The sequence below is a fragment of the Oreochromis niloticus genome, unplaced genomic scaffold (assembly GCF_001858045.2).
Source record: "Oreochromis niloticus isolate F11D_XX unplaced genomic scaffold, O_niloticus_UMD_NMBU tig00001968_pilon, whole genome shotgun sequence".
In the NCBI taxonomy this organism is placed as follows: Eukaryota; Metazoa; Chordata; class Actinopteri; order Cichliformes; family Cichlidae; genus Oreochromis; species Oreochromis niloticus.
The window spans coordinates 37,696-64,678 of NW_020327522.1; the positions used below are offsets into that span (position 1 = coordinate 37,696).

Sequence of the window (26,983 nt, forward strand, 5' to 3'; positions counted from 1 at the left end):
TAGGACTTTTGAGACAGAGAGCTGATCCAGACTGCATTAGGGTGCTGGTTCCATAGGTCGACACATCATGGCACACTCAGACCCCGAATTGTTTGACAAGTGCTTGTTTTTGATATGAATCCAATGGAAATATTGTGACTAAAATTTATGGAAGTTTTAAAAAACGTGTCATCAATGGCATTTCAGCCTTTATTTTGACAGGACAGTTTAGAGAGTACATGGGAAAAATGGGAATGGGTGGAATGACATACAGACAATTGTTTTCGATGGAGCCAACCGAGGCACCTGCAATAAGTCAGCAGCCGTGCACCAAATGACTTGCAGAGGAACTGTGAAACTTAAATAGCTTGATGCATGCTCCATATAAAAATGCCAAAAGAAATAGCAAAGGTGAGCTGTGTCATCTGGTGATCCTGGCTGTTAGTGAGACCAGCTTATCTGTAGGGACTGCTGCTTTTTTGTTTTTGCCTGTCCCGTTTGGTATTTTAGCACTCAGAATTGTTGTCCAAAGCCCAGGAAAGATCCCCAATGGATTTTTTTCAAGTGGAGAAAATATGCCAATGCCATATTGTTCCACTTGATTAATTTATATTATCATTGTTAGTTTATTTTATTTTATTTTAAGTTGTTACAAATTGGACAGACAATTATACTGAAAGGGAGAAAGAAAAAGAAAGAAAGAGAGAATACAGAGGGGAAGGGGGGACAGTAAAATAAGACACTGAGACTGCTGGCTAAGCTTAACTCCATGGCTCAGTAGGGCTAACTCTATGTTCAATTTTTGTTTAAATAGCTCGATATTCTTTGAGTCTACTCACATGTTGGGATATATTCATTTCCAAGAAGGCAGCAGTAACGTACGCACTGAGAGTCACTTCATCAGATACACCACCCTGTCAACAGAAGGCATCATAGACATCATCAAAGCACCAACAACATTCAGGGATATGACATCATGAAAATGATTTTCAGTTGCATATGGTTTTAGTATCATCTTTGATTAAGGATTGTGACTCGCAGTTCTATGGAGCAAGTGTCAAAATGAATGTCTTGGTCCATGTTCAATGCTTTTACAGTGTTTAATACACTGTTTTCCATGTATGAATGAAATTATTAATAAAATTGTTAAAGTGCTTCCACGCGGGAGGCTATTTCCACAGTCTACACGTTACCTTCATTCTGTTGTTGAAGAGTTTCCCAGACTTTTCAAAACAGCCAGTTTCTTGTTGTTTATGTTCCAGCCAGGTCTTAGACTCTTCGATCGTTCTGGGATCAATATAGATGAAAGACTGAGCTTTGGCAAAACTTCTTACCACAAACGCAGTCAGCCTGGCAAAAAGAAAAAAAAAACACTTACACATCTTACAACGATGAAAATGTTTGGCTTGGTGTTTGGATGTAAGGTCACATTAAGAGAAAAATACTGATCATTTTGAAAATAAAGTTGAAATTTCAAGATTACATTTGAAAATGTATTTTGAGAAAAAAGCGTGAAGATTACAGTTGTTCCAGGGCAAACTGCCACGGTTGCTGTATCCTCTGAATTAGGGAAATCGTACTTCATAATCAGTTTTAGTAACAAGGAAGGAACTGATGTCCCTTTTAGCAAATAAAAACAGTGTGGCAGTAAGTATAAGTGATTAAAAAGCAGAAAGTGGTACAGAAATCTGTACGTGGTCAGATGGAGATTAGTATTGTCATGGTTCAAAAATATTGAGAGAGGAATCTAAAAATAACACAGATCCGGGCGTGTGCAACCAGACGGGATTTTAATGAACACATGTGTGAGTCCGACCGCTGTGCAGATTTCAGCGTCGAACTAAACTTACAATCATTAGACAAAGGTTTTATAGGGGTAGGACAACAAAGCATACGTCACTCCAAAACCACAAATGTTCTGTCAACAACTTCTAACATAATTTTAAAAGGAACATTGTCTTCGGGTCGGTGCTTCCCCTCAGCTCGTCTTCGCTGTCGCTGCTGTCTGGGACATCTAGTGTACTTCCTGTAAGCATCTGACAATATGCCGGCACGACTGGCACTTGCAGCGAAAATACATCTTAACTTTTCACCTACTCAAGTCAATCTACTATGGTGTGTACGTGTGTGCGTGAGTGTGTGTGTGCCTGGTGTGCAGGCTATGTCTGTGTCATGACCTCTCCTGCACCCCAGCTTCACCTCACACCTCTGTCATAGCCAGACATAAGGCCTGACCTCATACACAGCTGAACTATGTGTGACTTCTGGACTAAATGTCACACTCAAATGATGCTACTCAAACCATGAAGGAAACTTACTTAAACTGAACATAAATGAACCTTAAACTTACTTAAAAGGATATAAGTGGTAAACATAACTCCAGGCATATGTCATGTAAGCAGGTGTGTTGCAATTCCTTTCAGAGCTCCTGTTCTCCTCACCTTGTATTGGCGAATCATTAACGCCCGCCAAGAGTTTCTGACCTTCACTTGACCAGGAGCCACAGCTCTTTAATATGCTCAAATGCAATCATGTATAAAAGATTAAAATCATTTTCATAACACAGGTTTTCCTTCTCAGATCTGCCAATATGTTTGCTCCTCCTAATATAGTCTAAAAGCAACCCCAAACAAAACAATTTGAACTTTCCCCTATCAGTGATCCCTCTAACTAAGTGTGTGTGTGTATGTCTCGTCTGTCTGTGCGTGCACAGAGTGTGCATCTGCTCTCTGAACCTTAGTTGACCTCATCTTAAGCAACCAGGCTACGGCCATCCTGTGTGTAATGATCTTGACTTACATGTAAAATGTATAAAACAAATGTTTCAATCTAATACACTACTTAACGCTTAATCAACGATACATGCATAATAACACCCTGCTCTTAACTTGCAGTTAAACTCTGGTTTCAGTTTCACTTCTGCAAAAGCATGCCTTGCAGAAGTGTTTCCTGTCTCATTTTGGCACAGTTACTCTTTCACCCTGCAGTCTGCCTAAACATTTAAGATTATAAATTCAACAGCATTTCGGGTTATAGATTCAACTCAACAGTTTAAAGTGATTCTTCTTGGACCTGTAATAAAGACTAATATAAAACCAATATATTTGAACATCTGGATGCATCTGAATGCAACATCACTATTAATACTGAAATGATAATGATGATTATAAAAATAACAGCAAATAATAGCAGTAAAATATTTCTCCTCTCGATACTCCCTCTCTTGGCGACCCTTAAAAAGGGTCACCACACACTTATAACATTACTCTGACCCTCTCTAGAAATACCAGCTCCCCCTAAGAACACTCCATGGGTAAAGTTAGGTTCTTCCTTGGTCCCTCTCTCGTGGAAATCTCGTCCCCTGCAAAGGATAGAAAACACCTTCTCCTCCTACGGCTCTAACTTACTCTATTCCTCAAGTGGTCTCTTTATTCAAACCTGATTCAACCTAATATTACTCAAAACATGAACCTAATTTCGTATTCGTATTCGTAACATTACTCAGCCTTTGTAAAACTCTCAAAGCACTGCTTGCACGTCTCTGCAGGCTTCCTGTTGGTTCCTTATCTGATTATCAGCATCCTATGCACATAACTGTCGCTGCTGCTGCAGGTGCCTCTCATCTAAAGTCACCTTTTACCAGAAAATGTATAGAAAATCACTATAACTGCTTATTCTGCTAAAAAAAACAACCACTTTAATCACTAAGTGTAAGCACATTATCAATAGCTCCTCCATAAATTACATCATAGCTAAAAGCTGAACTCTAACTGTATTTTAGAACTCACATTTCCTGTTTTAATATATCATTTTATTTCATTTTGCTGCTCTTAATGTAATGACTCATTCTAATCTATACATTATCAGACTTAACCAAAAATATATAAGCTTTCTCCCCTTGCTTCTGTTTTAAGCAAAAACTTAGTCACTTCAACAAGCATTTGTTATTCTGTAACTACTTTTATATAAGAGGACTAATTTAGAGCTGCATGTGTTATCTCAATATTTTACATGTCACCCCGTTCAGTTACAAACAAACTCCTATTCAGTTCCTCTTTTCTGTCACTTGTTATTGGGCCACCTCAAATTCAGTTAGAAGCTAAAGGAATTTCAGGCCTTTGGCCTCAAAACACTTTTAACATCCTCATCAAAAGCTCTCCTCTACCCTAGAAATAAATCTATTTACTATCTGTTTCTAAAGCCTACAATATAACAGCTTATCCTAAAAATCAAAAAGAAATCACACATTTTCTACTCATAAAGTCTTCCCCATTATTATTATTCCCACAGTTTCCCTTTAAATTTGGTGTACAACTTCTTATTAACACCGCATTTTGTCTTCTAAACAGGATTCAGTTCATTTTAATCCTTTCTTTAGAATTAACAATCTCTGCCCCAGTTTTACCATATTTAAATTATCAAACAACCCCAATAGTTATAAAATCATACTAAAACCCATTTCAAATTAAACAAATTAAATCTTAAATCCCTCTCTTTTTTTGACACATCTCATGTGGCAAAAACTCAACATGCTTCACCCAAGCTTAGGAAATTAAAAGGAAAAAAGGTTAGTCATTTCATTTCTCAGAACAGCTCAGCAATTCTCTCCGGTATTTTGCTCCAGCCCTGAAAACCTGTGTTTAAGGAACAAAATCAATTTAATTATTATGTCAAATCTTCTCAAACTCGTTGCTCCATCGAACTCTGGATCCTTGGAATTTCCTGGAAACAAAACCTGTAGTTTACATTTCATACTCAACTGTCCCTTTTTGATCCCGTCTATGTCATAACAAAAATAAACATAACCAGAACAGTTATTAATCATGTGTTACCTCAGTTAATGGTAACTTGAGTTATATCAAACAACGTTTCCCTTTTAGCATTTAGCATTCTATAATGTAATAACATAATCCAACCCCAGTAAATAATTACCTCAAAGTAAACATCAATATCCCAAAATCAGCATCCCCAGATTTAAGTCTCCCACTTGTCCTTTCATTTATTTCCCCCGTTGGTCCAATCACTCGCATTCACTCACACGCATCCACGCATGATATTTTTGCTGATACTGCAGCCCTCAATAATGAATTGCTCCACATCAGCAAAATGAGCTCAATCAGTTGTTTTATATCGTATTCCTTTTTAGGAAAATAGTTCTCTATACTTTTGACTGGATTGAATCGCTGCAATCCTTTTTTAAACAGAGACTCGCCGCCAATCAATCAGGTCTCCCTCTCAGCCAATTATTTTGATTTTCGTACTTGATAATTTTGTCAGCGCCGTCAGTTCACTCTCTTCCAGGCCTGCTTAAAACAAAAATGAAAAAAGAGAGCTGATCATTAGCTCATCAAAGTACAAAACAAAGTCACCTGACAGGTTTTTTCCCAAGTGCACTACTACAAAAATTTTTCTGGGCCCCTCTCAGACATATCCATGTCTAATCAAACCACCCTCTCTCGAAATAAAAACAACAGCCTCAAAAATCTGAAACAATCTTAAAGTTCACCCGTTCAACACACCGAAAACCTCGTCAAAAGATCAAAGACCGTTTGCACAATGTCTCCCTTCCTCACTCTGCCATGTTTCCATTCAGCATAAGATAAAAACCAATTTCAAAAACGTATCATCCTTAAATTATAAATTTCCTGTCCAAATCTGCCCCTCTGAACAGACCTGACCACCGTAATCAAATATCCTGATACTTTACCATTATATATTTTGCCAACAGCCACCGCTCTCTCTTGAACTGAAAGCCTCCGAGACACAGACACACAGGAAGTGTCTTTGTCGCTCACTCACTCCAGCTAATTTGCATAGTGACTCACAGCCCAACAGCCAACTTGACAAGAGAAATACATGTTTAAACCTTATCACATTATTTAATTATTTTCATTTTCTTTCTATACTAATCACTTACTTTTATCAGTCAGTGCAAAGGCACTCCTAAGGCACTCTTTTAAAACTGCTTTAAGTCTATTTTATTAACCATTCACACCATTCTCTCACTCATACAAGTAGCAAGCTGATCTTCATTGCGTATGCTTATGTTCTCAGCCAGGTTTATTCAATATCTCTATGCATTAAACTTCATGAGGTTGTCTTTGTAAAGTTAATGCATTTTCTGTTTGTGTGTGTTATTTTTGCATCTATGGCTTTGCAGTCTTTCAAACTCCTTCCCAATTCTCCAATTAAGCAGTCAGTTTTCTCTTTCCCGAATTACTAGCCCAAATTTTAATTTCCCACCTTGAATAAAAGCACTCCTAGTCTTCAGGCAGGAGCTAGGGCTTGCTTTTCAGGTTCCTGAACACATCATGCTGTGAACAATTCAACTAGAAACTTGCCTTAACATATCCATTGATGTTAACCTATAATTTTCTTCCGACCGCTGGATCTGGAGAGTTGGTCCAGGTCTGCTTTGCTCCTAAAAATAACAAACTAAGACATTTTCATTATTATCACGAGTGGTTAAACGACCCCCTTTTCTCTTTCTCCTGTCACAAATACCAATTATGTCATGTTTATGTCATGAATATGAATGTAAGCGTTTTACTCGTTGCATTTCACGTTAATTGAGTGTAAGCCTGTGTTCTTCGTTGCATGCCAGGTGATCATCATAATTAAGTGTAAGCTGCATCTTCATTGCATCCTATATATTCATATTTAACTTATGCATCTTTTCACTGAGCTTTAGATTCAAACTATCTCACTTCTGATTCATTTCAAAATAATTTCACATGTAACAATTTGTATGTGTGTTTTCTATTCATTAAGGTAATGACAATTATTTTCTTTCATTATTCTTACCTTTTCTAATGTTTACCTCTTTGTTATGCTGTGGTGGACATCCCTAAACAATTCATGAGTTCAGGCTTCAATTTTCAATTCAATTATATCCTATATTCTCGCAGTCAAACTCGTCCAGCTTCATCTCTCACTGGTCCCTCTCTGCACAATGTCCTGTTCGGGCTTCAAAGCTCCAACAAACACAGGCTCAACTCAGCTGTTGTCTTCTTCTCTGTTCCTTTACAGTCTTTTCTTTCAGGTCAAGTCCCAGCATGGCAAATATGACGCTCAATGTCCAGTGCTCTTCCACAATTCTTTATCCCACTGTTCAACTGCCCAGCCTGTATTTTCACAGTACATGTTGCATTACTCTTACATGCTGCTGCTGGTCGTCAGTCGTCATCAGTGTTAATGGATCAGTGGCACTGTCGTTTGCCTGCTGTATTCGAGTCCGCGATGTTCTGTCGGTCTTCATCAGGAGATTGACTGTCCTTTGAACTTCTTCTCAGTTTAGGGACAAAGTGACAGGTGAAGCTGTAGAATTTCAGCCAAAAAGTGGCCTGTTTTTCCCAATTGTTCCTCTATACTTTCTTGCCGGTTACTCAAAGTCCAATGTTGAGAGAAGTCCACCTGTATTGGCACACTAAAGCATAGAATTAGTATTATATTCATCATTTTTTGTCTTAAAACCTCGATTTGCTTCATCTCCCTCGAGTTAACTCATCTGTCTCTCTGTGTTCTTTCTTTACACACTCAGTTCCCATTTATGGGCATGCAAAGTTCCTGTTCACTATTTCCTGTTCTCTGCAGAGTCTGTCTCTCTTTGTATTTATAGTCTAAAAACCCTCTTTAATTCTACTAAATCTTGATCTAAAAAACAATACACCTTCATTTCACTCACACACATTTAAATAGAGCTCTTTCAAACATCAGGCGTCAATCAGGAAAAATAAACTCAACCTCTCATACCATCACTCATGCATTTCTTGAATTAAAAGCACTCTCAAACTTTAAAACATCCTACTTTACATCACACAAGAAATATATCTCATACACACCTTTAAATATTCTAACCTCTCTCAGACGCCATCAATCGTCTCACACACACTGCCTTTTCTCTCTCAAACTTCCATTTTCCACTCACTCAGACGAATCATGCAGAGTCACTCAAATTAAATACTGACAGCATTCACACGGTTAAAATCACTCAAAATACGCTTTCATACGAGTATTTTGGACATGCCTTCCATGATCAGAAAGAGCAAGTCAAAAGAAAAGAAAAAAACTGAAACCTCTCATCATCCTCACAGCTTCTCACCACACACACATAACTGAAAAAATAAAACACACCAACATTTATTACTCAAGATATATACATCTATCAAAATTCAGTCACTTACTATACATCCACACTAATGTATTCAAACTGTATTTATACTCTCGTAATAAGCAAAAACAGCCTCTTACTTACAGGCATTTAGCAATATTTGCAAACAATAGTTCTAAAGCTCGATACTCTCGAAACTGAAACCACCCTCTCTGCGCGTCACCGCTGCTCATTTGCATGAACACACCATCAGTGCACATCCGGTAGTGCACTGATGGCACAGAGACGGATCTCCTATATAGATCTCATATCTTATATTTACACAGACGTCTTATATTTACAACTGCACAGATTTTTTTTTTTTTTTTTTTTTTTTTTTTTAGGCCTTTTAAACACCTACCGAATTTCGACAAATTTAAGAATAACGGTCCAACCGATAAAGTCCCTGACTTTTTTGCGACCAATTTAGCCATTATCCCGTCCCCGACGGTGGCCCGATTGCTAGTGCCCTAACAGAATTTAAAAGCGTGAACCAACCCAGACTCTGCCTGAAGCTCTATTTTTGGGCATTTCACATCCCAGGCTTCCCCGAAGTTTTAAGTTAAAGTTACACGCCCGAAACCGGGTTTCTACTGACCAAAAACTGCACAATGCCGTCCCCGACGACAACCTGGTCAACTACCAGGGGCTATTTTAAACCAATGGTCCCAAGTCATTGGCAGTGGCCACCTGGGATACCCTCACGCCGGAGGACCCTTTCCCACGTCTGGAAAAGGGAGGGGGTTCCCACCCCTGAACTTGATGCAGTCCTAGGAGCCCCGCTCCCGTCCTAAGATAATTTAGAGTAATTTGAAACAACAATCTAAACCCAAACAGGATTAAGATTAAGGACAACCCTCAACAGTTTTGGAGATTCCCCAGTTCTCCTCGGATGTTGCCCGAAACTATCCCTAGTCGCCGCTAGGTGAAGGATAAATTTCTCTATCCAGCAGGGAGCGTCACCTCCGAGAAACTTCTTAAAGGTTGCATAACCATCTGAAGTAAGCATCTGACAATATGCCGGCACGACTGGCACTTGCAGCGAAAATACATCTTAACTTTTCACCTACTCAAGTCAATCTACTATGGTGTGTACGTGTGTGCGTGAGTGTGTGTGTGCCTGGTGTGCAGGCTATGTCTGTGTCATGACCTCTCCTGCACCCCAGCTTCACCTCACACCTCTGTCATAGCCAGACATAAGGCCTGACCTCATACACAGCTGAACTATGTGTGACTTCTGGACTAAATGTCACACTCAAATGATGCTACTCAAACCATGAAGGAAACTTACTTAAACTGAACATAAATGAACCTTAAACTTACTTAAAAGGATATAAGTGGTAAACATAACTCCAGGCATATGTCATGTAAGCAGGTGTGTTGCAATTCCTTTCAGAGCTCCTGTTCCCCCTCAGCTTGTATTGGCGAATCATTAACGCCCGCCAAGAGTTTCTGACCTTCACTTGACCAGGAGCCACAGCTCTTTAATAAGCTCAAATGCAATCATGTATAAAAGATTAAAATCATTTTCATAACACAGGTTTTCCTTCTCAGATCTGCCAATATGTTTGCTCCTCCTAATATAGTCTAAAAGCAACCCCAAACAAAACAATTTGAACTTTCCCCTATCAGTGATCCCTCTAAGTGTGTGTGTGTATGTCTCGTCTGTCTGTGCGTGCACAGAGTGTGCATCTGCTCTCTGAACCTTAGTTGACCTCAACTTAAGCAACCAGGCTACGGCCATCCTGTGTGTAATGATCTTGACTTATATGTAAAATGTATAAAACAAATGTTTCAATCTAATACACTACTTAACGCTTAATCAACGATACATGCATAATAACACCCTGCTCTTAACTTGCAGTTAAACTCTGGTTTCAGTTTCACTTCTGCAAAAGCATGCCTTGCAGAAGTGTTTCCTGTCTCATTTTGGCACAGTTACTCTTTCACCCTGCAGTCTGCCTAAACATTTAAGATTATAAATTCAACAGCATTTCGGGTTATAGATTCAACTCAACAGTTTAAAGTGATTCTTCTTGGACCTGTAATAAAGACTAATATAAAACCAATATATTTGAACATCTGGATGCATCTGAATGCAACATCACTATTAATACTGAAATGATAATGATGATTATAAAAATAACAGCAAATAATAGCAGTAAAATATTTCTCCTCTCGATAGTATAAAATGAAATGGCTGGTAATGGACACATGCGAGGATACCGATGATTACACGCTCGTGGAATAAAAAGCATCTATACTGTATCACAAGACGACTGGTTTATTTCACTGAGTCATCTACACAATCTACAGGGTATAGCAGCTGTGTTAGTTTGAAACAACAACCGTAATCATTTCAACTGTTTTCTTAGAATTGAATTTGACTTTTTACAAAAAACAGTATTACGACTTTATTATCGAAATAGCATTTTGGCTTTATTTGAAAAAATAAAAATAAATAAATAATAGAATTACAACTTTAATCTCTAAATTTTGACTTTTTTACTGTGGCCCTAATACTCCTCCCTACTAAATTACACAGTATTAACCAAAAGTTATTTTTAATGTTAGGGGAGTCAAAGGACTAAAGGTAATTATGCTAAATTGTGAATTATTTTAAGTATTAGAGGTTGACTATTATATTAATAGCATAAACATGTCTAACTTTGAGAAACGTCTTCTGTTTGGTGGGATATTTAAAAACCAGTGTAACCGCTCTGATTTATGTAGGACATAATTGATCAATGATGTTCTCACCAAGTGTTTCCTGGTCCTGCTCCAAATGTGGTGTAAGCACCGTCGTCACTTTTGTAGTTGAGCTGTCTTTGGTATCCTGTAACAACAGAGACATAATGATCGAGACATTGTTGCTATGGTGATGATTGGACTCCATTTGTTTATGGATCTGCATGTGTACATCAAGATTTGGGACATTCTATGACTCTTGCTGACAGATGAGGAAAATGACACATTTGACCAAAAACTGTGGCTAATGTTCTGCCTCATGTCAGCTTGTTTCTTGAACCATGTGTGTTGAAGTGATTAAAATGATTTCCTTCTTAGAGGAAACAATAAAAACTTGCCACTGGTGAGGAAGTTAGTAGCTTTTTCCATGATGGCTGTGGTGAGCTGCTGTGTGCCTTTCAGGTAGTGGAGGATGTAGATGTTGGGGGCCAGGAGAGCCATGTTCTGCTCCCCACATCCATGCGGCATCTGCAGCAATCCATCCAGGTTTTTCAGAGCCCGGCCGAGGATGACACCTGATCAAAAACACTGATTCACTAAAACTAACAAAACTAGCGTAAAACAACTTTGTATTATTGGGCAGAGATAACCTGAATAATTTCAATATGCAATTTTAAATGATGATTTCATTTGCTGAGCGAAAAAACATCCAAACTGAAAATCGTAGATTGACTGTGATTAACCAAATATTTCTGAGAAGACTGAGTTTCATTTCACCAACCAGACCCAGGCCTGATTAAGGCCAGACCTGCTGGATCAAGAAATCACTCAAGTACAATCTGTTTGACAAAGGGAAGCAAGCTAAAAGATGTCGAAAAGAAACACGTCGTTGCCATGATTTTAAGAAATTCAAAAATAGGCAAGAAGTCTTGAGATCTATCAGTTTGGACAGGGTTAAAAAACAATTTCTACAGCTTTGGAGCGCCAGTGCACCATGTTGGAACCCATTATCCACAAACTGAGAAAACTAGAAAAGATGTGGCCAAAATTAATCCATTAGCACATCTACAACTCACCGAAAAAGTCAAGCGAATCCCAACAACACCCAGAACTGAAGGCCTTGCCTTCCTCTGTAAAGGTCAGAGTTTACGATTCAACAATACAAAGGAGACGGGGCAAAAACAGCATTCATGGACAAAACCACTGCTGACCAAAAAGAACACAAAAGCTTATCTCACATTTGCCAAAAAAACATCTCCATGCTCCACAAGATATTTGGGAGAATATTATATGGACTGAAGAGAAAAAGTTTTGAGTTTTGTTGCATCATTTCATAGAAAGAACATCATACCAACAGTGGTGGTAGCAGTGTGATGCCCTGGGGCTATGTGGCGTAGGGGGGTCTGTGGCTCAGCTGCAGGGAGGGGTGGGGCATTGGGTTCAGGTGGTTAGCGACGGAGGAGTCTGGTTAAGGCAGCTGGTGCCCAGTGTTAAATCATGCCTCTGCTGTTTCAGTAGCATGCCACGACCTGGAGGAAGAACTCTCTACCAGGAGAATGTCCAGCTATCAGTTTGTGCCTTGAATCTCAAACTTATGCTATTAAGATGGAAAATGATCCAGAACGCCAGAAAGTGGCCGAGTCAAAATATGGACTTAAATCCTACTGACGTGATTCTGCATGACCAGACCGATTACACTGGAAAACCCTCTGGTGTGACTGGGCCAAAACTCCTCCACAGCGTTTCAAAAAACACTTATGACAAAAGCTAGACTGCAGTTCTTCCTGCAAAGAATGGCACAACCAGCCTTTTGATTTTTGGGGTCCATTTATTTTTCACATAAGGCCAGGAAGATGTGAGTCGCTTTTTTCTATTTATAAATGAAATCATCTTTTAAAAGTTGAATACGGTTTTTACTTTTACTTGAACATGATGTCTCTTTTATTTTCTGTTGTTTTAGTAATTTACTATTTGTCTTTTTATCAAAGCTTTAACCTGCCATATTTTTATTTGGCTGAATCAAAATTCATTGAGATGAAATCATGAGGTTTACCCAGGACTGATACAGAAGTGCGGGCAGATCCTTCAATCACGTTCTCAGGCAGATGTATCTCTGCTTCCTCTATCGGTGTGTTTCCTGTGTACAGAATCAGGAAGTCATGTTTACAACAGAGTTACTGTTCAAAGTCACCAGGTGGCCTGATCTTCAGCACATATCATTACATTTTGTGAAAGTGCTGGATGAAAATTTGGCACATTTTATGTACACAGTGCACTCCACTGCTAACTTTCAGCATTTAGGTCATTTCTTTATTTAAACTTTGTAACTGATGGAAATCATACTGACCTTTTGGACAAAGAAGCCAGTTGTACGTCTTTGTCATCTCAGTTCCCTCGGCCTGAAGAAAATTATCTTTAAAATGAGTGAAAATTAAAAATGTTTTTCTGGTCTTGTATTTATGGTACTGACCTTCACTATGAGAGATTTGGTGACAACGTCGATGCGACCTCTGTCCGGTACGCTCACAACCTCATTATCACATGACACATGGGACGCTACCGCCTCAGCAGACACAGTCACATTCACAGCCCCTAAAAGCATCAGCACATGTCACCTTCTTTATCTCATTAAAATAAAGGTTACTGAGGTTATTTTACAGATTTTCTAGAAACTAGAAGGAAATGTGTTGGGACAAAAGAAAACAGTTAGCTGTGATTACACTAGATCTAAAACTACAGGGCTCGCAAAATCGCTAGCCCGACGTCCCGGGGCTAGCGATTTTTCCAGTCGGGCTACCAAAATCTATCTCAGCCCTGCCCGTCAGGCTATCATAGGAAGGAAAAATATGTGTCAATGCTTTTGCATTTTCTTTCGCAAATGTAGCTGGGTAATATGTTATTGGCATCGATGAGCCTCTGTCAATATGTGACATATTGAAATCGCGTTTGAATTTGTGCTTGTTTTTTGCTTTCACTTTCACTTTGCGATCGCGCGAACGGTGTGTAGAGAGCGGCAGCACTGATTGGTGAGTGACGATTAATTGCGCACCAATTCCTCTGACATCGTCTTATCACTCATTAGCTTACTATTCAAACGTGACAAGTGAAATCTCCCACAGCAAGCTTAAACATGTGAGAGGTTGATTGCGCAGAGAATCGCTGACCGTTATGTAAGTACGCGTGTAAAAGCAGCAGGATTTACGCCGGTATTTTAGTTCTGCTGAGCCAAATAAGACAGGTCAGGGTGAAGAAGGGGCAGCCAAATAAAAGCCTACCACAAAATGGAAAAGTTATGACAAATCAGACTATGAGGCAAAAAGAAAGCTCAGCTTTTTTGGTTTCATGGACAAAAGAATTTATGTGGCTGGAATATGACGAGATAAATAACATGATGTTCTGCCAGGTGTGTCGTGAAACTCGAGTTTCCCTCGATATCTGAGTCGCCAAGCGCCTTTGTAACTGGGACCAGTAATTTTAAGAAAGACCCCATCAGAACCCATGAGAAATGCAAGAAATGCATTATTGCCCAGTCTGCAATATCTTTCCCAGAACAAACAGCAATTGCAAAAAAACATACTAAAAATAAACCAAGCACAAGAAGAAGTCCTGAAAAATCTTTCAAAAGCATACTATGTTGCAAAGAGTGAACTAGTCTTTGCAAACTTCAAAAGGCAAATGGCCTCGATCTTGGTTCCACTCATCCCTTACCCTTGACTTCAGTGGAAATTTCAGATTCAGGATCTGACACAGACTGATTCATGTTCTACACAGTTCTTACAAGTTCATAGAAATTTCTGTTAAATTAGAAACAAGTATTTGAGTTGATGATTGTAATTTTTATACAGTTGTTGTGATTTGTATTTTAACAATTTTCTGATTAATTTTTGTTTCCGTTACAATATTATACTTTAATGTATAATATTGTAAAGGAAACAAAACATTAAAAAATTAATTGCTCTCTTTTTTATTCGGGCTACTTAAATTTATTTTGGGCTACCAAAAACCGAAGAGTGCCTGCCCGAAGGGCTACCAGAGATTTTGAAATTTTGCGAGCCCTGAACTAGATCTGTAGATTTAATGTTGGTTCTAAATCAAAGATAACGTCTAACTGAAAATTTTACAGCATCAGGTGTGAAAAACATGAGCTAGAAAATAAATAGTCCAAAATAATTTCAGGGTCCTGCTGGAGGCTGAGGTAATGTAAGTCAAAAAGTATCTCGTCAGTGTCAGGGTTTCTGGGTCGTTGACCCAGTATTTTCAGTTCGTCCTCATTGTTTATCTTCTGCCTGTTTCACTTCCTGTTTTATTGTGTTAACCTTGGTCCATGTGCATTATGTTCAGTCCTCTTCCCATTTATCATTAGTTCATTATGTTCAGCTGTGTACTCACCAGTTTCTAATCACTCCTCACTCAGCCTGTGTATTTATGTTCCTCAGTTCAACCAGTCCAGTGTCGTGTCATTGATGTTATTGTGATGTTATGTTGTTGTTAACGCCTGCGTTCAGTCAGCCAGCCATTCAGCCTTTCAGTCAGTTCTTCAGTCATTCAGTCAGTCGTCCAGCCAGCCAGCCATTTCCTACCTCTGTTCTGTTTGTTCACTCCATCGGCAATAAATACCAACCTTCACCTACCTACCTGTGAGTCCAGCGTTTGGGTCCTCCTTCTCTCATCCACAACACAGATCCTGACAGTCAGAGACGACACTTTTAGGGCCACATACAATAATGTCAATTTGGCTCAATTTAGAAAACTGCAGGTCATCCTTAACACATGCCTGTAGCTAAGTAACTGATTCAATTCAGTTTTATTCATACTGCGCTAAATCACAACAACAGTCGCCTCAAGGTGCTTTATATTGTAAGGTAGACCCTACAATAATACATCATCTGTTGCTTCTGACTTCACTAACCGATTAAGATATAAATCATTGGGATGGCAATGAAACTGCAAAGAGTCTTTTGTATTATATATCATTATATATACTGTCCAAGGGAAGCATGATGAGAATTGAAAGGCAGGTTACAAAATGATTTATAATTAGTTAAAACAGCTGCATTAAGTAAACCATGAGGATGGAGGCAGCTTCTACCCTCAGACTGGAAGGATAGAAGTGGGAAATCTAGACCTTGTAGACCCAATAGCTGTGTCCCAATTCAGGGGCCACATCCTCCTGAGGCCACATTTGAAGGCCGATTACGTCACAGCTACACGCTGAAGGCTGTCCAAATTCAAAGGCTGCTCCAAATGCGGCGACAAATGCATCCTTCATTTCCCCAGATTTGAAGGATGGGTTGGGTGTGTCCTTCGTGGCCCACCATATCCCAGAATTCATAGCGCGACCAAGCTTTGGCTACTCAGGTTAGACATGATCAGAGACCGTGGCTCAGGGGATTGGGAAGCTCATCTGTAACCGTAAGGCTGCCGGTTCGATCCCCCTGCTCTCTCTGTCCTGGTCGTTGTGTCCTTGGGCAAGACACTTTACCCTACTGCCTACTGGTGTTGGCCAGAGGGGCCGATGGTGCTTCTGTCAGTCTGTGGCTACAACTGTAGCTTGCCTCCACCAGTGTGTGAATGAGAGAGTGAATGAATAGTGGAATTGTAAAGCGCTTTGGGTGCCTAGAAAAACGCTATATAAATGCAATCCAATCCATTATTATGATATATAAGTCACTTAGATAAATCAAAAATGTTACTGTTCGGCTTTTTTCAGTGTTTTATTTCCCCAGTAAATCGGTTTGGCTGAGATTAAAGTTATAGTTTTCACACAGCTGAATAAACGTCAAATAGAAAACTGATTGAACAGAAATGTGAGATAGTCGAGAATTTACTCCAGTGTCCTGTTATATTTTAGATAGCAAGGAGCAGACAGCTGAGTTTATTAAACCCCACCGAGATAGCGGTGATGCAAATCTGAAGGCTAGACCGTCCAATTTCACAGCCTCGCACTTCTGGTCTACCCGACCTTCTAAAGACCCGGCCCACGTAGACCGCGAAGGCCGGGTCCTCTAAAGGACGCGGCCTAGGAATTGAGACACAGCTAATAATTCTTTCTGCCCCACTCCCAACACAGGGGTTTATAGTCTTGCTTTACCTCGATTTGCAACTGTGCTCGTTGGCACATAAACAGGATGTGTACTCAGTCTGCCACACAGCGGTTTCCTGGTAGTGTGGAGGACCAAAGCCTGATTCTCACCTAAGGCTGTTGGGATCATGGTCCACCTGAGGGTCTTGCGCTCGTTGCCACACAAACAGGATGTGTACAGATCACCAGAGAGAGGCATGAGGGTGTAATCTGAGGACGGCCCAGGAGTGACAGTAACCTGTACGAGGAACACAGACGGTATATTTTAAACTAGCTCAACAATCTCATGGCTACATTTCAAACTGAGTTCAAATGTGAAGACATTTTTTAAGCATCTAAATGAATGCACAAGTTTGCTTTTATGAACTCATGATCAAAGTAGACCTTCATTTTACTTGGATACTTTAAACATGCACTTCCTAATCATTTCCCTCCATCTGTTTTCTTACAGCTAAACTCTGTTCTACAAGGTGCATGAGCGCACAAAGAAAGGTAGAGGAGGGTTGGTTGTGTAAAGACATGTGATTGGGCAATCCTGTTGTCTGTGCTTGCAGGTGAGCTTGTAGGTGTTGGTGAGCAGTGGCCCTTCAAGAACGGCCTGTATCCTGTATAATTACATTGCCAAAGAAAAAATCTTTTCTATATAAGTTTTGCTTAGAAAGTAATGTTTTCAGTATGGTTTTCCTTGGCTATGAACAGAAATGTACAGTGGCTTGCAAAAGTATTCGGCCCCCTTGAACTTTTCCACATTTTGTCACATTACAGCCACAAACATGAATCAATTTTATTGTAATTCCAGGTGAAAGACCAATACAAAGTGGTGTACACGTGAGAAGTGGAACGAAAATCATACATGATTCCAAACATTTTTTACAAATAAATAACTGAAAAGTGGGGTGTGCATAATTATTCAGCCCCCTGAGTCAATACTTTGTAGAACCACCTTTTGCTGCAGTTACAGCTGCCAGTCTTTTAGGGTATGTCTCTACCAGCTTTGCACATCTAGAGACTGAAATCCTTGCCCATTCTTCTTTGCAAAACAGCTCCAGCTCAGTCAGATTAGATGGACAGCGTTTGTGAACAGCAGTTTTCAGATCTTGCCACAGATTCTGGATTGGATTTAGATCTGGACTTTGACTGGGCCATTCTAACACATGGATATGTTTTGTTTTAAACCGTTCCATTGTTGCCCTGGCTTTATGTTTAGGGTCGTTGTCCTGCTGGAAGGTGAACCTCCGCCCCAGTCTCAAGTCTTTTGCAGACTCCAAGAGGTTTTCTTCCAAGATTGCCCTGTATTTGGCTCCATCCATCTTCCCATCAACTCTGACCAGCTTCCCTGTCCCTGCTGAAGAGAAGCACCCCCAGAGCATGATGCTGCCACCACCATATTTGACAGTGGGGATGGTGTGTTCAGAGTGATGTGCAGTGTTAGTTTTCCACCACACATAGCGTTTTGCATTTTGGCCAAAAAGTTCCATTTTGGTCTCATCTGACCAGAGCACCTTCTTCCACATGTTTGCTGTGTCCCCCACATGGCTTGTGGCAAACTGCAAACGGGACTTCTTATGGTTTTCTGTTAACAATGGCTTTCTTCTTGCCACTCTTCCATAAAGGCCAACTTTGTGCAGTGCATGACTAATAGTTGTCCTATGGACAGATTCCCCCACCTGAGCTGTAGATCTCTGCAGCTCGTCCAGAGTCACCATGGGCCTCTTGGCTGCATTTCTGATCAGCGCTCTCCTTGTTCGGCCTGTGAGTTTAGGTGGACGGCCTTGTCTTGGTAGGTTTACAGTTGTGCCATACTCCTTCCATTTCTGAATGATGGCTTGAACAGTGCTCCGTGGGATGTTCAAGGCTTGGGAAATCTTTTTGTAGCCTAAGCCTGCTTTAAATTTCTCAATAACTTTATCCCTGACCTGTCTGATGTGTTCTTTGGACTTCATGGTGTTGTTGCTCCCAATATTCTCTTAGACAACCTCTGAGGCCGTCACAGGGCAGTTGTGGAGCTGTTTTGCAAAGAAGAATGGGCAAGGATTTCAGTCTCTAGATGTGCAAAGCTGGTAGAGACATACCCTAAAAGACTGGCAGCTGTAATTGCAGCAAAAGGTGGTTCTACAAAGTATTGACTCAGGGGGCTGAATAATTACGCACACCCCACTTTGCAGTTATTTATTTGTAAAAAATGTTTGGAATCATGTATGATTTTCGTTCCACTTCTCACGTGTACACCACTTTGTATTGGTCTTTCACCTGGAATTCCAATAAAATTGATTCATGTTTGTGGCTGTAATGTGACAAAATGTGGAAAAGTTCAAGGGGGCCGAATACTTTTGCAAGCCACTGTATTTAAATCATTCATTACCATGATGCAGCTGGTCAGGTAGTTAAAGACAGTCGCCTTCAGTTCAAAGTGCTCCCCCCGGATGATGGAGTAGGGCATGGTGAGTTCAAGGAAGAAAGGTTGGAAGACTTTCATTTCTTTACGAGGAGCCAAACCAAAACCCTGAGAGGACAAACAGAAAGCCTCCGTCTCCCAGGTTGTCAATGGAAAATTGTACTTAGTAGTCAGTATAAGCTTTTAATGATATAAGTTTGCATATGATAGAATACTGTATGTTGACCTTTTGATGACTTAGACTGTTGTCCACTACAAGACTGTTTTATAAATTCTTTCTCACAGTGATAATAGCTGAACAAGCAGGAAGAGGAGAGCTGGACACTTTTATCTGCGCTCCCTAACAAGAAGAGAGGCTGCGTCCTTCTGAATCTCACAACACACACGCATACACCTAAACCACTCTTATCTTCACTCCCTACGCACTAACTTTCCTCTGCCTATGAATAGACGTATTCACTGTTGTATTATTTTTGTATATAAATAAAGACAAGTGCAAGAACAGAGCGCTGATCACAGGGCCCCCACTCTGTTGTGAGCGTTCTGTGACCGCCCTTGCAAGTAAAGATCTACAGTGTGTGTCTCTTCACTCTTAGACTCTCAGCTGAAGAAGTGTCATTTAGAATAAATCTCTTGACATTTATTTTGGTCCTTCGAGCCGGATCAGAAATATCAGAACTGTTATCTGTGACTCTGTTCCAGGATCTGGCACACTGTTTCCTGACGCCGTGGAGCCAGCACCGAAGTCTGTGCACAGCCCTCTTAGACGAGGAGGACCCGGGACGTTCGAGTCCGGGCCGGTCTGGTCCACGGCGGTGGGATTCAGTCTGACGATCCGAATCACCAGTGAGACGTCTGAGGGTGAGAGAAACACTATTTTGTAAAACGGCCACGAAGGTTTTAAGAAACGCGTAAAATAAAATGATAAAATAGGTTAAGTTCGCCAAAGGGCCAAAAGAACTAAGTTTAGACCAGTTTCAGAGGTAGCCGAAATTATCTCGTGACAAATTATTAAAGAAACGCGTAAAATAGGTTAAGTTCGCCAAAAAGAACTAAGTTTAGACCAGTTTCAGAGGTAGCTGTTAAATACTTCCTAACAAATTAGCGCGCAAATGTCTATCTGTGTGTATGTGTGTATGTGTCTAGAAGTAAGTTGATTTTACAGCACAATACGCTGCTGAACTACTTCTATTTTATTTGTTTTCTTTGCTGAGGCTCACGTACTGGTGACAAAGGAGAACGGTTGGGTTTCATCTCATAAAACTGGTACCGCTTCACCTATAGGGTGAAGTCGAAGGCCGTATCAGTAAACCACTCTGAAGTCAAGCGTGCCAGTGACAGCCCAGCAAAATCTTTGACAATGGGGAATAAACAAGCAAAATTAACACCTGATGAGGAATATTTAGAAAAACAACAAACCGGAGCAGGTAGAATAAGTGCAAATATGTGGAGAAATCCACAAAAAGCTAAAAACCACAGCTGGGAAGGGAAATGCAATCCCTCAGCTGTTACCCAGTTGAAAGCTGTCCTGAAACAAGAAATTACATTAACAAAAGACCCAAAGAAGAAATTAAAACGTGAAGAAGAATATAAACTTCCAAGCATGGGAAACTGAAGCTGAAAGGAGAACTGAAAATAAGAAAAAGAAAGAGAAGGTCTCAGTTTTTGCCCTCGACGCTGACACTGTTCTCACAGCTTTCAGTGGAGGCTACAGGGGAGGTTTCAGAGGCCAAAAGAGAGAAAGAGGAATGCGTAGGGGAAGAGCAAGAGGTAGAGGCAGGCCTAGACACACACCAAGCAGTGGTTTTAGTACTACATGCTGGAGGTGTGGAAAAGAGGGACATTTTGTACGTGACTGTAAGAAACAAAGAAGCAGTTCAGAATAGGAAGAACATAATAATCCCTCACCAAGTAAAAAATTAGAGATCTAAGTATAAGTTTTAAAAGGACTGGAAACAGACCCAACTGAATACATATAAATGCAAGAAAAAGTAAAATTAAAAAAAAAAGAAAGAGGCTAAAGTAAATTTAATGAACTTAACTGTAATGTATTCAAGTTGATAAAAGCAAGGATAACAACCTGTAAACTGGTATGAACAATGAAACATAGTTAGGATGAAGACCGTGCCCAGACTGAATAGAACGAAAGAAAATACATAACTCACACAAACACATATTAAATGAAATAGAGAGATGCATAAGGTATATTAAGGTTGTGTCATTGTTCAGCCAAGGAAAATGTGTGAAAAGGAAAAAGTCTCCAGCTTGGGAAAGGGTGAGACTGCAGCTCACCCTCAGCCCTTGGTGGACACAAATAAAATATAAATAAAATATTGTAATATACTATTGCTGTTATATAAAAAGATAATAACATTAATAATGAAATAATATTAATATGAAGAGGCACCTCAGTCAGCTATGATGTGAGGTGGATAATTGTTAGAAGTAATCTGCATCAAGCTTAAGGTTGCTCAAATTCAGTATAATGACATATGAAATGAAGAAAATAAAGAAAATATGTAAACTACTTAAGTGCATAGAGGCACTTGACCTGCTCGAAAACCTGTCATCCTAGATGAGACATTGCTGAAATATAGAGCACACCTATACTAACAACTAAAAACCCTGTATACAACAGCTAAAGCTACACAATTGAGAAGCTGAATTAAATATATGGTCACTGCTAAGCTGATGAGCAGGTTACACATTTTTTTTAGAGCAGGAGCTGCATAAGAACACATCAGAGGGAGGGAAACAGCTATTAAAGCTCAAACATGAAGCTGTCTGTGGGCTCAGTTTTTTGTTTTTTTTCCTCACGCTTCTGATTTGTCTTTGGCAGCAGCCTTTTTGCATCCTGACTCGTGTGTAAAGCGTTCAAGCCATCGGTAACTTGTTTTTTGTTTTGTTTTGTTTTTTGTTTTGTTGGGTTGAAAACTGAATAAATCTGTGATCATACTTGTGGATCACAGTGGCACATAATGATTAGGCATATGATTTACTAATGCAGATGTAATAACTTTATTCTAAAATTCAGGGAGAACAAACAAGAACAACATCTTCAGTTGTGTCTTGTTGTTGTTCTCTGTGTAGTGTGCTGAGTTTTGTTTTTGTTTCTTTTGTTTTTTGAAATGTTGCTTGAGTGATGAGTACTGTAACTTCTGTTCAGAGCCAGCTGAGAGCTGGGTTGTCTGTTTTGTTTTATGTGACAAGCCAGAAAAGTTAAAACTTAGTTTCTTGTTTTGAAAAAGAAAAAGGGGGAAAAAGGGAGGTTTTGTGTTTCTCAGCCAAGAACAACTACAATTTAATTTTATGTTTTTGAGAAAGGAGAATTTAAAATAATAGTAATAATAATAATAAAACAAAGAGTGATGTTTTGTTTAAGTGGTGAAGACAGCTAATACTGCAAAATACCATTTAGTGAATGATCTGCGAGCAATAAATGAAATCATCTTATTTATCTTTAAATAAACTCCAATTATGGAGACCTGAAGTCACATGCTTAGGGCACACCCTCAGGTGAAGGCAGAAAGCTACTAAACAAAGAAAAGAAGCTATATAAAATGCGCCACAGCCACAAACTAAGCATTCATATTCTTTCTAACTCTTTGTGAGCCTGAGTTATGACCTTGGCTCCCTGTTTTTCTGCTTCCACCAAAGGTGGGGGTGACGCTCCCGTGGCATGTGCTCTGTTCTCTTTACTATCACAAAGAGGAAAAAAAAGAGAGAGAGACCCCTACTGTCTGAATACAATATTCTCTTCATAACTCGGCAGTATGAAATGTCATGAAACAGTGTAACTCACTCACAGTAAATCAGCAGTATAGGATAATACAAACCTATCTAATAAATCTAATGATTTTCAAATTCTTTTAACTAAGAAGTGTGATGCAAACTAAAACTACATACTGATTACACAAGAAGTATGATGTGGCCTACAGCAGTATCATGATTCACTCATTTTGATTATAGGTATAATGTAATATATAACAGCATAATAATCTCACAACTGCTTCAAGCACATTTGCCTTTCTTAACACACGTGAGAGAAAGGCAACTGTTGAGAAAATGCTCTTTTGGGTGAGACAGGCCCAGAGGCCTTGCATGCAAGCGTACTAACACACATACATGCAATGAAGAACAGCTTACACTACAGCACACACTATACATGCGCCTATATCCCTCATTAGTGTTAAAACAGGGAAAACTTAATAGTTTTGTTATCAAATGCTGAAGTTTATCCACTACTAACAAATAAACTCTCTGGGTTGCAGGACAACAACTTCAAAAAGAACGACACCGGTATGACCAACCAGTGATGAAACAACAAATTTAGTGGTTAAGAGTCAAATGGTGAGATGTTTTCTGCTGATTGAATCATACAAGTGATTACTGAAGGAAGGAAAATTCCTTTTTTGTGCTTTTAAACGTGATCTTACGAATTTTAATATCTACCTGTGTTGTCCTGTCAACTTGGTGGGTTATGAGTTGATTATATTGTGAGGAAAAACAAAAAAGGGGGAGAGAAGGCTGACACAGGGCCTGGCCCGGTGTTTCTCCCCTCTCTGAATAACACAGCCAAAACAACATCATTTTCCTGTTCGTCTGTTTTTGTTTTGTTTTTGTTTTTTCTCTTTATGTTTAATTACAGGCTGCTTTGCCGGTCCTGAAAGCCGAAGCTGACCTGGACTCCTGCTCTCCCCTCTACCATCTCTGACCCTGACGCTGACCAAATGCTGCAGCAGCTGGACCCATAACAACAATCTAAAAATGTCAACAGTGCTACAGGAAAGCGATCTCATGCAGCAGAGACGGAGAGCGTTAAATCCAAGGCCCGTTTCACTACACGGGGGAGATTTCCAGACAGCTTCAGCTGACAGAGCTGTGACGAGACGCCCATTAAGCCCGAATGAAAAGTAAGGCCGAGCAAAAGAATGCTGACCTTGATAACTCTGCATTTACACTGTACAGGACAGTGACGGACCAACACGGATGATCGGGCAGCAGAAGAAAGGGCGTGCCAGAGACAGGAGGAGCAACTGAGGTCAAAAGGCACCTCAGAATGGACAAAACACAGAAGAAGATGCAGGTTTCACCTGCGGTGAGCATGGACACTGGAGAAAGGACTGCCCCAATTGGGGCCAGGACCAGGACAGACTGAACTATGAGCAGCAGCAGCAGCAGCAATGGTCGCAACCGGACTGAAAAGGAGGAGGGCAGGACCCCAGGGCACGCTTCAGGCCGTGGTTTACCCAAAACACCAGAACAGGAAAGTGATAAACACGCCAACATACACAAACATACACATCTACACACACTGACTCAGAATGAAGAGAAACACACACCTGAACAGACGTGCACTTGTTGATTGAGTGAGAAATGACACACACACACATCAGACAATGTACACTCATCAAACATGACTGATGCGCTGAACGCCTTGAGACAGATCCAGCAGGCCCAAAATCAGGCCTATGTAAATAATACAAGTGACTGCTAAAAAGACTACTACTGCCTTTTCACTGTGCAATACTTTTTGTTAAAAACCAACGGTGCAATAGACTTCAATACTTGAAATACTTGAAATACTTGAAATACTTGCAATTCCTTTGTATTCTTATTCTTATTTATTATATTTATCCCTTTTGTATACGCTTGTTTACATATGTCTCTGTATTTATATATATATAGTATTCTGCTCACATTCTGTAACTTCTGTCGGTGATCTTATCTTACTCATTGGAGTTGGAGTATTTTTATTTTTAGGGCCCGAGCACAAAAGTGCGAAGGCCCTATTGTATCTGCTCTGTTTCTTATTATTATTATTATTATTATTATTATTATTATTATTATTATTATTTCGGCAAATGAATCGGCCTTTTGAGGGCCTAAACATGCTCAAAAACTCATGAAATTTTGCACACGCGTCAGGTCTGGTGAAAATTTACGTATTTTAATGTCCGTAGACATGTCCAGGGAAAATTGGCTCAGTAGCGCCACCTAGAAAAATGAGAAACGCGAGCCCCCGAGATGGGTATGACCTACATGTATAAAACTCGGAACACATATCTAACGTTCGGAGACGCACAAAAAAGTCTATTATGGCCATGTCCTAAACCCAACAGGAAGTCCGCCATTTGGAAGTGAAGGTGACATTTTGGCTCTAATTTTGCCATTTCCATGCCTCGAACTTTTGCGAACTCCTCATTGGAATTTCATCGTACAAGCTTCATATTTGGTCAGTGTCAACTACACACCTGGGCCATGTTAAATTGCGGAGCTTTTGAGTTTTCGGGTTACTGTGAGGCCGTGGCGCCACGGCGAATTTCGATGACTCGCCATGAAAATCTTATTGCCTCTCGTTCTGTCATACATTGTCCGACCTTGACCAAAGTGGACACATATGATAAGGCTCCACCCCTGAACATATTTCAACTGCCATATTTGACATCAGGGACAGCGCCACCTAGTGGGAACAGGAAATGTCATGTTTTACACTTTGGGGTACAGTATTGTAATGGGTGACATCTGCAGCCTCAAATTTCTCCAGGAAAGCCTTAAGGAGTTGGTCTTGGGTTACAGAGAAAACTGTGAGTTTTCGCTGAAGGGTGTGACCCCAGCAGCATGGCGAACATTGAGGTCTCGCCATGAAGAAACAAATTAGTGTAACTCAATGAAATCCAATCTGATCAGTACCAGATTTTACAGGAATGATGTCAGATCCGCCCTGAACAGATTGATATGCCCATTGTCAGGAATACGTAGAGCGCCACCTAGTGGCACCAGGAAATGTCATGTCTTTCATTTTGTTGTACTGATTTTCACAGGTTCATCGTGGCCACCTCAAAAGCGGTGAATATCACCATCAGTCCCTGTTGATGCTTCAGTGAGAAAATTGTGACTATAAACTGAACGGCGCACCCTGGTGGCAACGCAGTTCACCATGAAAGATGAAGTGGCTTTTGAGGGGCTTGAAAAGTTTAAAAACTCTTGAAATTTGGCGTACAGCTCTAATGTGATGAGGGATTTCTTTTTATATGTTCATTTTCCTTGAACAGCGCAAAATGGCTCCACAGCGCCCCCTACAAAATTTCAAATCAACAGCCCCTGCTCTGTGTTTTATGTATGAGTTTGAAACCTGGCAAGCTTATTGGAGATATCAAGATGTACAAAAAAGTCTCTTGGAGCAATATCCCAAATCCAACAGGAAGTCAGCCATTTTAAAATTAATGTGTAAATTTGGCGACATTTTCCCCTCTTTTCAGGCCTCATACTTTGACGAACTCCTCCAAGGGATTTCATTAGATTTACGCGATCTCCTGTGTGTGGAATCTAAAGACCTTTGTGATGTTAAATTGCGAAGCTTTTTACGTTCAGGGAAACGGGGTGGTCATGGCGGCACGTGGAGTTTCAATCACTCGCCAAAAAGCAGTAACCTGCTGTCGCTCAAAAACACAATGTCCAATCTCTCCCAAAGGTCGCAGGCGTGATGAGACTCGATGAAAATTTACGTATTTTGATGTCCGTAGACATGTCCAGGGAAAATTGGCTCAGTAGCGCCACCTAGAAAAATGAGAAACGCGAGCCTCCGAGATGTGTATGACCTACATGTATAAAACTCGGAACACATACCTAACCTTCGGAGACGCACAAAAAAGTCTATTATGGCCATGTCCTAAACCCAACAGGAAGT

At 40.1% G+C, this 26,983-nt stretch overlaps 1 protein-coding gene across 1 annotated transcript; it reads right to left on the reverse strand.

The window, feature by feature from the left end:
* Positions 1-760: 760 nt before the first annotated feature.
* On the reverse strand, positions 761-19,435 carry LOC109200754 (pregnancy zone protein). The gene is made up of 9 exons (XM_019356354.2): positions 19,261-19,435; positions 17,010-17,136; positions 13,287-13,408; positions 13,164-13,215; positions 12,870-12,953; positions 11,215-11,391; positions 10,889-10,964; positions 1,173-1,329; positions 761-893 (listed from the first exon to the last, which is right to left on the reverse strand). The coding sequence occupies exons 1-9, from the start codon at positions 19,372-19,374 to the stop codon at positions 786-788; spliced, it is 1,017 nt and encodes a 338-aa protein (XP_019211899.1). The 5' UTR covers positions 19,375-19,435; the 3' UTR covers positions 761-785.
* Positions 19,436-26,983: the final 7,548 nt, after the last annotated feature.